Source organism: Muscardinus avellanarius (genome assembly GCF_963383645.1).
Source record: "Muscardinus avellanarius genome assembly, chromosome: 13".
Lineage (NCBI taxonomy): Eukaryota > Metazoa > Chordata > Mammalia > Rodentia > Gliridae > Muscardinus > Muscardinus avellanarius.
Window position 1 is genome coordinate 39818119 of NC_137799.1, and position 15526 is coordinate 39833644.

At 49.4% G+C, this 15526-nt stretch overlaps 1 protein-coding gene across 1 annotated transcript; it reads left to right on the forward strand.

Moving 5' to 3' along the window:
* Window positions 1-47: 47 nt before the first annotated feature.
* Window positions 48-15251, forward strand: GBA2 (glucosylceramidase beta 2; the record flags this gene model as incomplete). Its single annotated transcript, XM_080708721.1, has 17 exons — window positions 48-601; window positions 6061-6152; window positions 6359-6474; window positions 10814-11032; window positions 11325-11564; window positions 11797-11899; window positions 12058-12211; window positions 12303-12428; window positions 12620-12792; window positions 13028-13132; window positions 13314-13421; window positions 13519-13670; window positions 13785-13891; window positions 14044-14186; window positions 14257-14372; window positions 14471-14662; window positions 14973-15251. Exons 1-17 carry the CDS (start codon window positions 267-269, stop codon window positions 15249-15251), a joined length of 2760 nt encoding a protein of 919 aa, XP_080564847.1. The 5' UTR covers window positions 48-266.
* Window positions 15252-15526: the final 275 nt, after the last annotated feature.

Here is a 15526-nt window from a genome sequence, read left to right on the forward strand (position 1 = left end):
CCCGACCCTTCCCGCCCAGGACCTAGAGACTGGACCAAAGAGGAGCCCGGGGCGGCTTCATTGCTGTCGCCACCGCCGCGGCAGCGAGAGATCCCCGCTTCTACCGAGTCACCAGCTCACCTCGTCTTTCCCCGACGCCCGGCTCTCCCCAACGGCACCTACCTATAACCCGCGCCCGCTTCTGGATTGGGCTGGAGAGATACTTTGTGTCAGAAGGCTCGGAACCCGGGGCCACCGAGGTCTTGGGCACCTAGGATCCAGGGGAGATGGGAACCGTCATCCCGGCCTCGGAGCAGATCAGCCGTGCCAAAGGGCATCCACAGGTTTATTGTCCTGAAGATACTGGAAGCACCGAGGCTGAGCAGGTTACGGATTTCAAGAGCCCTGAGGACAGTCCATCCCAAAATGAACCGGGCAACTGCAGTCCGGAGGACTCTGGGCAGCTGATGGCTTGCTATGAGGGTAAAGCTAGGGGCTACCAGGTGCCCCCCTTTGGCTGGCGCATCTGCCTGGCTCATGAGTTCACAGAGAAGAGGAAACCCTTGCACGCTGACAACATCTCCCTAAGCAACCTGGTAAAGCACTTGGGCATGGGCTTGAGGTGAGTAGATCCCATTGTCTAGAATGCCTTTGGCTTCACTTTATTCCAGGTGAAGAATTACAACAGATGTGGGGAAGGGTGGAAAAGCAAGTGGGCTCCTGTCCCACTCAAGTGGTCCCTATCTCCAGCATATTCTAGGCCTGTGGTTTTGAAGGGTGAAACCAAGTCACATCCCTTTGCAACCCTCTTCCTCCCAGTATTGTGTATTTTCAGCGGGAAAGGGTAGAGACTTTGGTGCTGCAGTCAGCCTTTCCCCGATAATAGACTCTCATGTGCTTCCTCTTTCCCAAGGACTACCCCTTTGGGATTAGCTACACTTTGTAGCAAGGTAGGAAAGGACGGACACAATGTTTTATTTGGGAGGGGGGTTTCTCAACCTCAGATTTCCCTGAACATATTTCCCTGGGGCATTCTCGTACTTTATTTAAGAACTTGGTGTTGAGACCTTGTTTACAAATAAGATATAAAATTAGCCTGGGGGTGTAATGGAGGTAAAAATGCCTCTGGGTTCAATCCTCTGTACCAAAAAAGAAAAGAGAAAAAAGAACTTGGTGTTACAGTGCCAACACTCAATTTTCTTTCTTCAAGCCTTACTCCAAGGAGTAGGTGAGAGTTCACCTGTTGTCAACATTAAGGAGAGGATGAGTTGATTCACTTTATTCTCCATTATATCAGACAGCTCCTGATATCTATCTATCTCTCTCTCTCTCTCTCTCTCTCTCTATATATATATATATATATATATATATATATATATATATATATATCAAGATGGAGCTGAGTATGGTGGTGCACCTGTAGTCCCAGTAACTCAGGAGGTGGAAGCAGGAGGATTGCTTGAGCCCAGAGCTTAGAGCCAGCCTGGGAAACATAGTGAGACCCCGTTTCAAAAAGGAGGGGAAGGTATTAGAGGGCTGGGGATGTAACTCTGTGGTGCAGCACTTGCTCACACTCTACCACTAAAACTATAGTCCCAGACCCTCAAAAATCTCTTCTGATAGAGAGATGCACTGCATTGATGTTCCCAGAGCTCTTGGTAACAGTCTTCTAGAATCTGCCCTGGCTTTTCCCCTGTCCCAAAGGTTGCAGACACCCACAGAGTTTATCCTGGGCTGTAGACCCCTTGGGATCCCCAGTGAGTTCAAAGGCTAACCATGAGGAGCCATACTTATTAACAGGGACAGGTGGATGTCAGGACAGAAAGCATCACCCTGAAGTCATCCTGAGTCATTCCACACAGTAAACACAGAGCTGGGGAGGGAAGCATAAAGGTTGGGAAACTATGCTGACAGGTTCTAAAGTAGGGGACCACTCACTTCCCCAATCAGTGTAGTAGGACTGTGTATCTGAATTCAGCTCTGGGCAGTGGGAAGGGCCAGGTGCTACCTCAACAGCTGGCTCCTTTGCTGGTACTGTGGGTGGCCTGTACCAGAGGAAAATCATCCCTCCAGGCTGCTTCTGAAACTGATCCAATCCAGCTTTGCCCCTTAAAGCCTATGAGTCAAAATGGTACCTAGGGTACTGAAGAGAAGCACTGTGGGGTACACGTGGTGGGGACAATAAGGTTAAGAACAGGTAAGGCATCCTAGTCTCTTAGCCCCTGCATATGAGCTGAGTCACAGAGACCTGAAGCTATTGCTCAGGCCCCTGGACCCTGGCTCCTCATCCCAGGATAGGGTGGAGAGTCATTAACAGAGATTTTGGAATGAGTGGAGGTCCTGAGCCCAGGGTCATTCTACCTCTTAGTACCAGCCCTATTTATTGTTGTGGTACTGGGGATTGGGCTTAGGGGCATTTTACTCTAAGCTACAGGCCCAGCCCTACTTTATTTTTTATTTTTATTTTTAAATAGGGTCTCACTAGGTTCATAAAAGTCTCACTACTTGCCGAAGCTGTCCTCAAACCTGCAATCCTGTCTTAGCCTCCCAAGTACTAGGATTACAAGCATGTGCCACCATGCCCAGCTCCCCAGCCCTATTTTTAATTTTTATTTTGAAACAGAGTCTCACTAAGTTGATGAGAGTCTTGCTCCTTGCTGAGGCTGTCATGTAACCTTCGATCCTCCCATCTTAGCCTCCCAAGAACTAGGATTATAGGTGTGCACCACCACATCTGGCTCAGAATGATCATTTTCAAGTTTTAAGATTATGGAAACGGACAAATAAGTCAGGAGTGGCCAGCTGCTGAATTAGGGGAGCTCCTCTAAAGGAGCTGAACTAGGGGTACTATGAGGAGCTTCCGAAAGACGGAGTTCTCTGGGCTGTCCTTGGTAAGAGCTCAGTTTTAATTACTCTCCCTTTAGTCAGAGTCCATGCACTCAGCAAATATTCACTGAGTGCTTGTCTTGTGCTAGAAGGGCTTTGCTCTACCTACCTTCATATCTTTTATTTCTTTTCCTTGGCTGCCCTAGCCCCAGCTGCACCCTCTTTCCCTCCACCAATCCTTTTCATATCTTGTGTTTCTTCTCCTTGACTGCCCTAGCCCCAGCTGCACCCTCTTTCCCTCCACCAATCCTTTTCAGCCTCTAGTTTCAAAGTCCAGTTTCCTCCCATCTGGCAGAGAGGACCTTGTGTTTCTGCATCATATCATTCTTTGTCTCGCTCCCCACCTCCAGAAAGTTATTGCCCCTATTCTTTAATCACATTTCTCAGCCAGGCGTGGTGGCGCACTCTTGTAATCCCAGCATGCCAGGAGGCTGAAACCAGAGGATCACAGTTCACGACAGCCTCAGCTACTTAGTGAGGCCCTTCACAACTTAGTGAGACCCTGTTTCAAAAATAAAAAGATTAAAAACTAGGGCTGGGGATTTAGCTCAGATATACAATGCCCCTGGGTTCCATCCCTACTACTGCAAAAAAAAAAAAAAAAAATCACATTCCTCCTCCCCTTGTCAAGGCTGCCTTCCATTGCTCTGGTGTCCCATTGTTTGTATATTCATTCACTTGTAAATTAAGCAACCATGTATGAACTGTAGATCATGTGCCCCACCCTGCACTTAGAACTGAGGGCGACATTCAACTAGTCTTTGTCATTATACCTTTCCCCAAGGAACTTAAAAATTTGTCAGACTCACGGGAACACTGAAATAACAAGACAGAGGCTGATGAAGATTGAGATAGTATTCATATAAGTACTAGTCATAGTCATACCTGTCACAGATATGCCACTTCATGGCTCTCTTATCTGTTAGGCCATTTGATTGTTCAGCCATCCCATGAGATAGCTAGGGCAGGTGCTATTCCCATTTCATTCTCAAAGATGAGGATACCGAGGCCCAAAGGCTTTCTTAGCCAGTTACTTGGTTAGAAGTAGGATGCATGAATACTGGTCTGGTAGGGAAGAAAGTAGAAGTGGGAAGAGTCTGGCAGGGCAGGGCTCACTTAGTGAGGACTCAGTGCAAATGAAAAATAAGATTAGAAGGCAGGCTGGGACATTTACTTACAGGAGACAGCCAATCATTTGCAGGATGGATGTAGGCAAGGATAAGACCAGGAAAATGTGGGATTTTTAGAAGGCTTTACTGGGATATCATATTTAGAGCAAAATAGGAAAGCTTAAAATGCAGCTAACATTTTTTTCTTTTTGGTAGTGGGAATGAAACCCAGGGGCATTCAATCTCCAAGCTCCCCAAGCCTTATTTTTTCTTTCTTTTTTTTTTTTTTTTTTTTCAGTACTGGGATGGAACCCAGTAGTATTCTGCCTCAAGTTACACCTCTAGCCCTATTGTTTATTCTGTATTTTGAAAAAATAAACAGAGTTTCACTAAGTTACAGAGGACCTCACTAAGTAGCTGAGGCTAACTGTGAACCTATGATCTGCCTATCTCAGCCTTCAAGTACTGGGATTACAAGCATGCACCACCACACCCAGCTTTTATTCTTTCTTTCTCTCTTTCTTTCTTTCTTTCTTTCTTTCTTTCTTTCTTTCTTTCTTCATTTCATTTTTCAGTACTGGGAATGGAATCCAGGGGCATTCTACTTCCGAGCTACACAGCCCTCTTTTTTATTCTTTATTTTGAAACAAGGTCTCACTAAGTTGCAGAGGGCCTCACTAAGTAGCTGAGGCTGACAGTGAACCTGTGATCCTCCTGTCTCAGCCTCCAAGTACTGGGATTACAAGCTGCGCCACCACGCCCAGCTAAATGCTGATCTTTATTTTTGTGGTACTGAGGGTGGAACCCAGGGGCTTTTCTACCTCCAGGTTATACACCCAGACCTATTTTCTATTTTATTTGGAAACAGGTTCTCACTAAGTTGCTAAGGGCCTCACTTAGTAGTTGAGGGTAGTTTTGAACCTGCACGATCCTCCTGTCTTAGCCTCCCAAGCCACCATGCCTGGCTTTTTGTGTGTGTGTGTGGTACTGGAAATGGAACCCAGGCACCTCACTAAGTAGCTGAGGCTGGTTTCGAACCTGCACGATCCTCCTGTCTCAGCCTCCCAAGTACTGGGATTACAAGCGTGGGCCACCACACCCACCAGGCGCACCTTTATAATCCCAGGATTTGGGAGGCTAAAACAGGAGGAATGCTGTTCGAGGACATCCTCAGCTACTTAGGCCCTTTGCAACTCAGTGAGACCCTGTTTCAAAATAAAGAATAGCCAGGTGTGGTGGCGCATGCTTGTAATCCCAGCATTTGGGAGACTGAGATAGGAGGTTTGCGGTTCATGGACAACCTCTGGTACTTAGTGAGGCCCTCCACAATTTAGTGAGACCCAGTTTCAAAATAAAGAATAAGCCGGGCATGGTGGCACACGCTTGTAATCCCAGCATTTGGGAGGCTGAGACCAGAGGATTGAGGTTCGCGGACAGCCTCAGCTACTTAGTGAGGCTCTCTGCAACTCAATGAGACCCAGTTTCAAAATAAAGAAAAAATAAAGAATAAAAAATAGGGCAGGGGGTGTAGCTCGGAGGCTGAATGCCCCTGGGTTCCATCCCCAGACCTGCAAAAAAAGAGAGAGAGAGAGAGAGAGAGAGAGAGAGAGAGAGAGAGAGAGAGAAGAAAGAAAGAAAGAAAGAAAGAAAGAAAGAAAGAAAGAAAGAAAGAAAAAATAGGGCCAGGGGTGTAGCTCGGAGGTAGAATGCCCCAGGGTTCCATCTCCAGTACTGCAAAGAGAGAGAGAGAGAGAGAGAGAGAGAGAGAGAGAGAGAGAGAAAGGCAGGCAGGCAGGCAGGCAGGCAAGCTTCTGAGATTTGAACTAAAGCAGCAGTAGTAGTAGAGTTAGGAAAGATCAGAAAGCCCCTTGGGAGGAAGGTACAGAGCAAAGGCAGCAAAGGCAGTCCTACACTGACAGCTGGGGCAGCTGGGAAGATGAAGGGGCTTGAACTGTAATCAAGAGCAGAGGTTGGGAGCCAAGGTGATGGGGTCCTTGGGATGCTCATGGGAGGTCACAGGCAGCCGACTGCAGCTTTTAGAACCGCCTGCCCACCTCTTGCACTCACACTGCCACTTGCTTCTCAGGTACTTGAAGTGGTGGTACCGGAAGACCCAAGTGGAAAAGAAGAAACCTTTCATCGACATGTTCAGTTGTGTACCCTTGAGACAGATCTACGGTGAGCCTCACCCCAGCTCTGTCCTGCTCAGGGAGGGTCCAGCCTCCAGGTCTCCTGCCGAATTAGGCAAAGGCTTCCAGTTTATCCAAACTGTACTGCTCCATTCTCTAGATGTTTAGAAGAACCAATATATAGTCTAGAAAGTAAAAAAGGGATTTCTTTTCCTTCCCCCCCAGGCTTTGCTAACCACCTGATTCTCTCTCTAGGTTGTCCCTTGGGTGGCATTGGGGGAGGCACTATCACCCGTGGCTGGAGAGGCCAGTTCTGTCGTTGGCAGCTTAACCCTGGAATGTACCAGCACCAGACAGTGATCGCCAATCAAGTAAGAGCCAGGAGGTGGAGGAGGGGCCCAGGCACAGAAGGGCTGCTTGGCTGGTGTAGGATGTGGCAGTTAGGTGTATGTATGATTCAATCCAGAGTGCTTTCTGGAGACTTTCTGTGTGCCCAGCCCCTCGAGGATGTACTTAAGGAGTTTCTTGAAAGAGTAAACAGCCTGGCATTTCCCTAGTAAATGCCTCCTGCCCACCCTTCTGCCTCAACTCTCCTAGCTGAGCCAGTACCCACCACAAGTACAGAAGATTCCCACATCACTTAGCCTGAAAAAAACATTTGGTAGAACCAGAAGGGAAAATAAAACGAGAAGTCTATAAAGTTATGGGAAAAGAGATGTGTGATCCCATAGCTCCTCCCTGATTTGCGAACCTTCAGCCAAAGGTTGGCTTTCTCTGTGGCTCACTTTCCTAGGCCCCCAAAGTCCCGCTCCCCCAGACCTAGATCTATAGCTTTCTTCCCCCCTGTGAAGCTTCATTTCTCCCTCTTCTGTGCCTTTATCTCATCGGGGCCTTAGGTTGCCAGTGGTATGTGGCCTGCTGTTCATCATATCTCTCGGGACCTCCCCTGTGGAGTGGTCTATCAAGCTCTTTCCTATCTGAGGGCTCCGGCTTTCAGCTCATCTTCAAAGGAGCGATGACTAACAGGTCATCAGGAAGGCTGATGATAATAACCTTCCCAATTCAGGTGTGCTGGCCTGGCCTGCCCACTGCTCCCAGGTCCCCCTCTTTCTCATCCTTTAGGTACCCCAAGGGGAGTTTCTTCCAGAATCATGACTTTACAGTTAATGTAATTATTGTGTGCCTAATGTGTCCAAGGTACTGTGTTAGGCTTTTTGTATATTTGATATTAAAAACAATTCTCCAAAGTAAGTATCATTACCATGCTCATTTTACAGATGAAGAAATAATTTTCCATGTGGTTGGGATAGAGCATAGTGATTAAAACCATGGAGAGAACTGGTTCTGAATCCTGACCCTTCCTTTTACCAACCAGAGAGGTTGGTGACATGTATGAGGCCACAGGCTTGGTAAGAGGAAAGGTTGAGATCCAGAACCAGTTCTCTCTTGCTCAAGAGCCTGTGGTTTTAACCATTATAACATCAGGTAGTGTTTGGACCGAGGTAAGAGATATTAATCTCTTGTAGCCCTTCTCCCTAGAAGCTTTTCTGTTCCTTTTTCTTTTTTTTTTTTTCTTTGTATGTGTATGTGCATGTGCGTGCGTGCGTGCGAGGAGAGAGAGAGAGATGCCGGAGATTGAACCAAACCTTACACATTCTAGGCATGTTCACCTGCTGAGCTATATCCCCAGCCCCAGAAACTTATGCTTTTATTGAGGAAATGGACACTGTGAGACCACATCAGTGCCAGAATGAGAGGGACATGTAGTATACTAAGGAAAAGGGGATCTGCATGCTACAGACACTGCTCATTCTCTCCACACACATGCCAGCTCTGCAGATGGTCATATCAATGTACTAGAAAGGGTACATACCCTCAAAAGAACCCATGAGAGTTGGCCATGGTGGTATACCCTTTAATCCTAGTACTTGGTAGACTGAGACAGAAGGATCACAGTTTGAGGACAGCCTCACAATATTAATATTTAATATTGTTGTGAGACGCTCAGCAATCTAGTAAAACCCTCTTTCAAAAATAAAAAGTAATGCTGGGCGTGGTGGGGCATGCTTGTAATCCCAGCATTTGGGAGGCTGAGACAGGAGGATTGCACAGGTGCAGAGCAAGCCTCAGCTACTTAGGCCCTTTGCAACTCAGTGAGACCCTGTTTCAAAATAAAGAATAAAAAAAAGTAGGGCTAGGGGTGTCACTCACAGGTAGAATGCCCCTGGGTTCCATCTCCAGTACCTCAAAAATAAATAAATAAATAAGGCAAGGGGTCTGTAGCTCAGAGGTAGAATGCCCCATGGTTTAATCCCTAGTGATGTGTGTATGCGCGCGCGCGCACACACACACACACACACAGAAAAGAAAACCATCTGGAGGTGTAGCTCTGCAGTGGAACACCCCTGGGTTCAATCCCCAGTATCAAAAACAATACAGCTGGGCATGGTGGCGCACGCTTGTAATCCCAGTATGTGGGAGGCTGAGACAGGAGGATCGCAGGTTCATGGCTAGCCTCAGCTACCTAGTGAGGCCCCCTCCAACTTAGTGAGACTCTGTTTCAAAATAAGGAATAAAAAAGCTGGACATAGTGACACATGCTTATGATCCCAGTACTTAGGAGGCTGAGACAGGAGTATCTGGGTTCCCAGCCAGCTTCAGCTATTTAGTGAGGCACAACTTAGTGAAACCCTGTTTCAAAATAAAGAATAAAAAATTGGGCTAGGGGTGTAGCTCAGAGGTAAAATGCTTCTGGGTTCCATCCTCAGCACCACACACACAAAAAAAAAAGGATAAAATATAGGGCTGGGGACCCGGGTGTGGTGGCACACGCTTGTAATCCCTGAGTTTGGGAGGCTGAGACAGGAGGATTGCACAGGTTCGAAGACAGCCTCAGCTATTTAGTGAGGCTCTCAGCAACTTAGTGAGACCCTGTTTCCAAGTAAAGTATAAAATAGGTCTGGGAAGATAGCCCAGAGGTAGAAGGCCCCTGGGTTCTACACCCAGTACCAAAATAAATAAATAAATAAATAAATAAATAAATAAACAAACAAACAAACAAATAAATAGGGCTGGGGGTGTAGCTCAGAGGTAGAATGGCCCTGGGTTCAATCTCAGGTACAGGAAAAAAAAAAAAATGAAGCAGTCAGGATAATAGATGGCAAATAAATACATTAGGACCTCATATACCAAACGGTGGAATAGAGAGATAGAGTGACACATTGACTGACTCACTGCTGGGGGAAGGGGAGATAGCATTTGACCTAGGCCTTGAAGAATAAGGGGTCTTGCTGGGCGTGGTGGCCCACGTTTGTGATCTCAGTCCTTGGGGGCTGAGACAGGAAGATCATCCTCAGCTATTTAGTGAGGCCCTCTGCAACTTAGTGAGACTTTGTTTCAAAATAAAGAATAAAAAATAGGACTGGGATTATAGCTCAGAGGTAGAATGCTCCTAGATTTCATCACCAGGACTGAAAAAAAAGGAATAAGGAGGGAGCAGGAGCAGGAGCAGAGGGAGGCAGGAGGAAGAACAGTAGCATGCTCAAGGAACAGGGAGTATCTTGCATTCAAGCACCAGAATGTAGGTGCTTGAAGAGGTAGAGGCGAGATCAAGAAGGGCCTTAAGGCCCAGGTAAAATAATTTAGAAATTAGCCATGTACAGGTGCATGCCTATAATCCCAGTGACTCAGGAGTCCAAGGCTGGAGGATCAAAAGTTTAAGGCCAGCCTGGGCAACTTAGCAAGATCCTGTCATTAAAAAAATAAAATAAAATAAAATAAAGTTGGGCATGGTGGCACACACATGTAATCTCAGTGCTTGGGAGGCTGAGACAGGAGGATCACAGGTTCAAAGACAGCCTCTGAAACATAGATAGACTCTTAGCAACCTATCGAAACCCTGTCAAAACAAAAAAATAAAAAAAAAGAGCTAGGAAGCTGGGTGTGGTGGCGCAGGCTTGTAATCCCAGTACTTGGGAGGCTAAGACAGGAGGATCACAGATACGCAGCCAGCCTCAGCTACTTAGTGAGGCCATTTACAACTCAATGAGAACCTGTTTCAAAAGTACAGAATAAAAAAATAGGGCTGGGGGTGTAGCTCAAAGGTAGAATGCTCCTGGGTTCCATCCCCAGTACCCCCCAGTACAAAAAAAAAAAAAAAAGAAAGAAAAAAGACAAAGAGCTAGGAATATAGCACAGAGGTAGAATGCCCCTGAGTTCAATCCCCAGTACCACCAAAAAAAAAAAAAAAAAAAAAAAAAAGGAAGGTGGGGGATGTAGCCCAGTAGTATAGAACTCCTAAATTCAATCCCCAGTGCTGAGGGAAAACATATTTTAAAAGAATTTAAGACTTTACCTTGAGTGCCATAAGAGTCGCTGAAACATAAGAAACAAGAACTGACATATCTTGATTTGTCTTTTAAGAAAGCTCACTCTACTGCCCAGATAAGAAGGGGCAGAGCCCATGTAGGCCTAGATTAGGGCAGTGAGACCACAGTAGTGAAGGGAGAGGAAGCAGGGAGCTTGTGGAGGGGAAGGCTGTGGATGTGGCGGTGCTCACTGAGCTTGGGGGAAGGCCCAAGAGGTGACCTAAAGCTGGCGGTCAGTGGCGATGGTCCAGCTCTGGAAAGGAGGGCTGTTCTCAAGGGAGGAAGGCCACTGTGTGATGCTTCTCGGTTACCCTGTTCCAGCCTGAATGCTCTCTTGATCCAGTTCACAGTGTGCTTACGTCGGGAGGGGAGAACCGTGTACCAGCAAGTTCTGTCCCTTGAGCGTCCAAGTGTCCTGCGCAGCTGGAACTGGGGCTTGTGTGGGTACTTTGCTTTCTACCACGCCCTTTATCCCCGAGCCTGGACTGTCTATCAGCTTCCTGGCCAGAATGTCACCCTCACCTGCCGCCAGATCACACCCATCCTGCCCCATGACTACCAGGTGAGGCTCTCCTTGTTTCCTCCATTGCCTCCTCACCCCCAGATCCACCTCTCTGGAAAATCTCCATGACCTGTGATGGGGAGGGGCTGGAGCCTGGACATCACACATCCAGTCTAGTTGTGTATGCTCTCTGGTAGACAGCCTGCCAGGGATATGGGGAGATGCGAGTGGAGGACAGAGGCGAGTACACTGGGAGCATTTGAGACAGGGCCTCTGTGCCTAGGACTGTTCCTGGGGAGTGGGGCCAGGAGGGCTACCCCGAGGCCATCTGAGTCCAGTCCTTTGCCCCCAGGACAGCAGCCTGCCTGTAGGAGTCTTTGTGTGGGATGTGGAAAATGAAGGGGACGAAGCACTGGATGTGTCTCTCATGTTCTCCATGCGCAATGGGCTGGGGGGTAAAGACGATGCCCCAGGGGGGCTGTGGAACGAGCCCTTCTGTGTGGAGCGGGACGGGGAGACCATACAGGGGCTGCTGCTGCATCATCCAACCCTTCCGAATCCCTACACCATGGCTGTGGCTGCACGACTCAAGGTACTGGAAGAGCCTGCCCTGCACCTTCACCTTTAATCTCTTACCCTCAGCCTGACCCTGAACCCATCCCCACCCATCACGGTCTCATCCCTTCATCAAGTCCCAAGTCCCACCTCATGAGAGCCCTTCAGCCTCTGGAGCTTGGAGGCAAGAGGATGTCAGAGCTGAAAAGCTAGTCAGAATCCAGCCAGCTTGTAGAGCTGGCCCTCACTGAGTCTTTGACCCTTAACAGGCAGATACCACGGTAACCCACATCACAGCCTTTGACCCCGACAGCACCGGGCAGCAGGTGTGGCAGGACCTACTTCAGGATGGACAGCTGGACTCCCCCACTGGTGATGGGGGGGGTCTGACCGGGAGGTTTGGGGAAGACTGTCCCTGTCTTAGGCCCAGGGGTGGGAGACCTGCTGATGAATGGACTTGTTCTCATGTTAGGGATCCCTAGCCCCGGGGTTGAAGGAGTGCCTTTGCTGATTCTTCTTGTGCTTCTCAGGCCCAAGTACCCCCACACAGAAGGGAGCAGGCATCGCTGGGGCTGTATGTGTTTCAGGCAAAGTGCCTCCTCGAGGCCGGTGCTGCCTAGAGTTTTCACTGGCTTGGGACATGCCCAGGATCATGTTTGGGGCTGAGGGCCAAGCTCACTACAGGTGAGGAGGTAAAGAGAGTTTAAGGAATCCGCAGCTCTGGGGCAGTGACTGGAGCAGGTGTTTTCATTCCTTCCCTTTCTTTCTACCCCAGGCGGTACACAAGATTCTTTGGCCTAGATGGTGACGCAGCACCTGCCCTTAGCCACTATGCACTGTGCCAGTATGCAGACTGGGAAGACAGGATCTCAGCTTGGCAGAGCCCGGTATTAGACGACAGGTGCCAGTGGGGCCCTATTTTGCCTTTTTTCTGGGCACTCACTCTCTAAATGGGGCTCTGATTCACTGTCTACCCACTAGTCAGTAGAGCCGCGCTGGGATTCACTTGGTGTTTCCACTCTGCTGAGCCCAAGTCCTTTCAATCCTTGGAGGGCCACACTCATGAAACCATCCCTCCTCCTGGCTCCGCAGATCCTTGCCTGCCTGGTACAAGTCTGCATTGTTCAACGAACTATACTTCCTGGCCGATGGAGGCACAGTATGGCTGGAAGTTCCCGAGGACTGTCTCCCAGAAGAGCTGGGAGGGAGCATGTGCCAGCTCCGCCCCATCCTGCGCAACTATGGTCGATTTGGCTATCTTGAGGGTATGGTCTGCTGTCGGGCTGGGATGTGGCAGGCCGCATCCCTCAGATCACCCAGTGCCCCGCCATAAGGCCAGGTGATAGATTTTGCCTATCCCAGGGCACTGGTGGGCTGGGGGCTAAGTGGAGACTGCCGACTGATGACATTGTCTTACCTCCAACCCTGAAAAACAAGGTAGGGAGGGGACTATGAAGGGAAAGCAGGAATTCTGGCAATGTGTGTCTCTCTTTCCTCCAGGCCAGGAGTATCGCATGTACAACACATACGACGTCCATTTTTACGCTTCCTTTGCCCTCATCATGCTCTGGCCCAAACTTGAGCTCAGCCTACAGTATGACATGGGTGAGGGTAACTTGTGTCTTGCTGGTGTCCTTTAGCTCCCTCATTGTCTCTCCTCCCCACCCCAACATATCTGTGTCCTGCTCTTTGGTTCCCCTCTGGGGTGACATGCCCAGCTCCCTGCCCACCCCAAGCCTGCCCATATCTTGCCTTCCCCTACCTACTTGTGTGTCTGCTGCCCCAGCTCTGGCAACTCTCAGGGAGGACCTGACATGGCGGCGGTACCTGATGAATGGGGTGATGGCACCTGTGAAGAGGAGGAATGTCATCCCCCACGATATTGGGGACCCAGGTAAAAAATCCCCGGATACGCTGCGAGCTTCCCCCTTCAGTTTACGCCCTTCACCTTACCCACCAGTGCAGTGAACCAGGTCCCTTCCCCCCCACAGACGACGAGCCCTGGCTGCGGATCAATGCGTATTTGATTCACGACACTGCTGACTGGAAGGACCTGAACCTCAAGTTTGTGCTGCAGGTTTATCGGGACTACTACCTGACAGGTGACCAAGGCTTCTTGAAGGACATGTGGCCTGTGTGTCTGGTAAGGAGACATGCATGGGAGCAAGAGCATCAGGCATGACCAATGTGGGGAGAGCCCAGCTGGCTAATGTCTTTCCTTAGTGCCTAGATCTCTGGTATCTTGGTCCCTCTCTAGACTGTGATGGAGTCCGAAATGAAGTTTGACAAGGACCATGATGGACTCATTGAGAACGGGGGCTATGCAGACCAGACCTATGATGGATGGGTCACCACAGGCCCCAGGTTGGTGGGGTAGGGGTTTCTGGGAGGCCCAAGGCAAGGAGTTAGGCACCGAGGGATGGGAAGGCTCAAGAAAGACCGGATGCTTGTCTGTTGGATCACATGGGATTGGCTGGAACTGCCAGTCTGACACCAACACCCCTGTCCTTGATCAGTGCCTACTGTGGAGGGCTGTGGCTGGCGGCTGTGGCTGTGATGGTCCAGATGGCTGTCCTCTGTGGGGCACAGGATGTCCAGGAGAAGTTTTCTTCCATCCTCAGCCGAGGCCAAGAAGCCTATGAGAGACTGCTGTGGAATGGTGAGTGGGGACCTGAGGAGCCAAAGCGGTTTGGGGACCCCAGGCACCTCACTTTGCCCTTCTACTCCAGGTCGCTATTACAACTATGACAGCAGCTCTCAGCCTCAGTCCCGGAGCATCATGTCTGACCAGTGTGCTGGACAGTGGTTCCTGAGGGCCTGTGGCCTAGGAGAGGGAGACACTGAGGTGAGAGATCAAGAGGAGGAGTCCGAGAGAAAGGTGTTTTTCCCAAGGTGGGAAGCAAGTATAAGACCACGTCCCTGCCTTTGCCCTGGCCCCTCCAGGTATTTCCTACCGCGCATGTGGTCCGTGCTCTTCAAACCATCTTTGAGCTCAACGTCCAGGCTTTTGCAGGAGGGACCATGGGAGCTGTCAACGGGATGCAGCCCCATGGTGTCCCTGATAGATCCAGTGTGCAATCTGATGAAGTCTGGGTGGGTGTGGTCTACGGGCTGGCAGCCACCATGATCCAAGAGGTAATACACTTCTTTCCCATCTCTTCACCATCTGTACTGTGGCCCAGACAACTTCTACAGCCACTAAACCTCTTCAAAGCATAACCTGATGCCATCTTATCCACCTGTAAAACCTCCCTCTTTTCTCTGGGATGCATGTATGCCACCTCCTGCCTTCAGGTTTCTGCCTATGGGTCAAATTTGTCTCCCAATAACTGGGATTTCCCTGAGGGCAGAGATGCTACTGTCTCCATCTGAAGTGGCGCTGTCCAGCTAAAATGGTTACACTGGGGTGCTGAGTTACGTGTATGACTTCCATCTCTCCCCACAGGGCCTGACTCAGGAGGGCTTCCAGACAGCTGAAGGCTGCTACCGAACTGTGTGGGAGCGCCTGGGCATGGCTTTCCAGACCCCAGAGGCATACTGCCAGCAGCGGGTATTCCGCTCACTGGCCTACATGCGGCCACTGAGCATCTGGGCCATGCAGTTGGCCCTGCAGCAGCAGCAGCATAAAAAGGTCTCCAGGCCAACAGCCAAACAGAACGCAGGACTAAGCATGGGGCCTAGCTGTGGACCAAAGGGAGCTCTGGCAAACCTAAGCCCAGAGTGAGCCCTCTGAACTGTGGGAGCCCAGCCTCCAGCTTGGTCTTTGCTCCTTACCCCCAACCTCCTGCAGCCCTGAGCCACCAGGACAATCACGCCCTCTCCCTTTTCCCCACCCAATTGTGCCAGTAAAGAGGGGCTGAGGGTGAAAGGGCATCAGAACCACTTATTTATTTCTTTCCTTATTTCCTTCACAGCATGAAAAGATATATACATGAATACAAATAAAAGACCCACAAAGCCAGTAAGTGTGGTGAGTTTGAGCCCTCAGGCATCCTAACA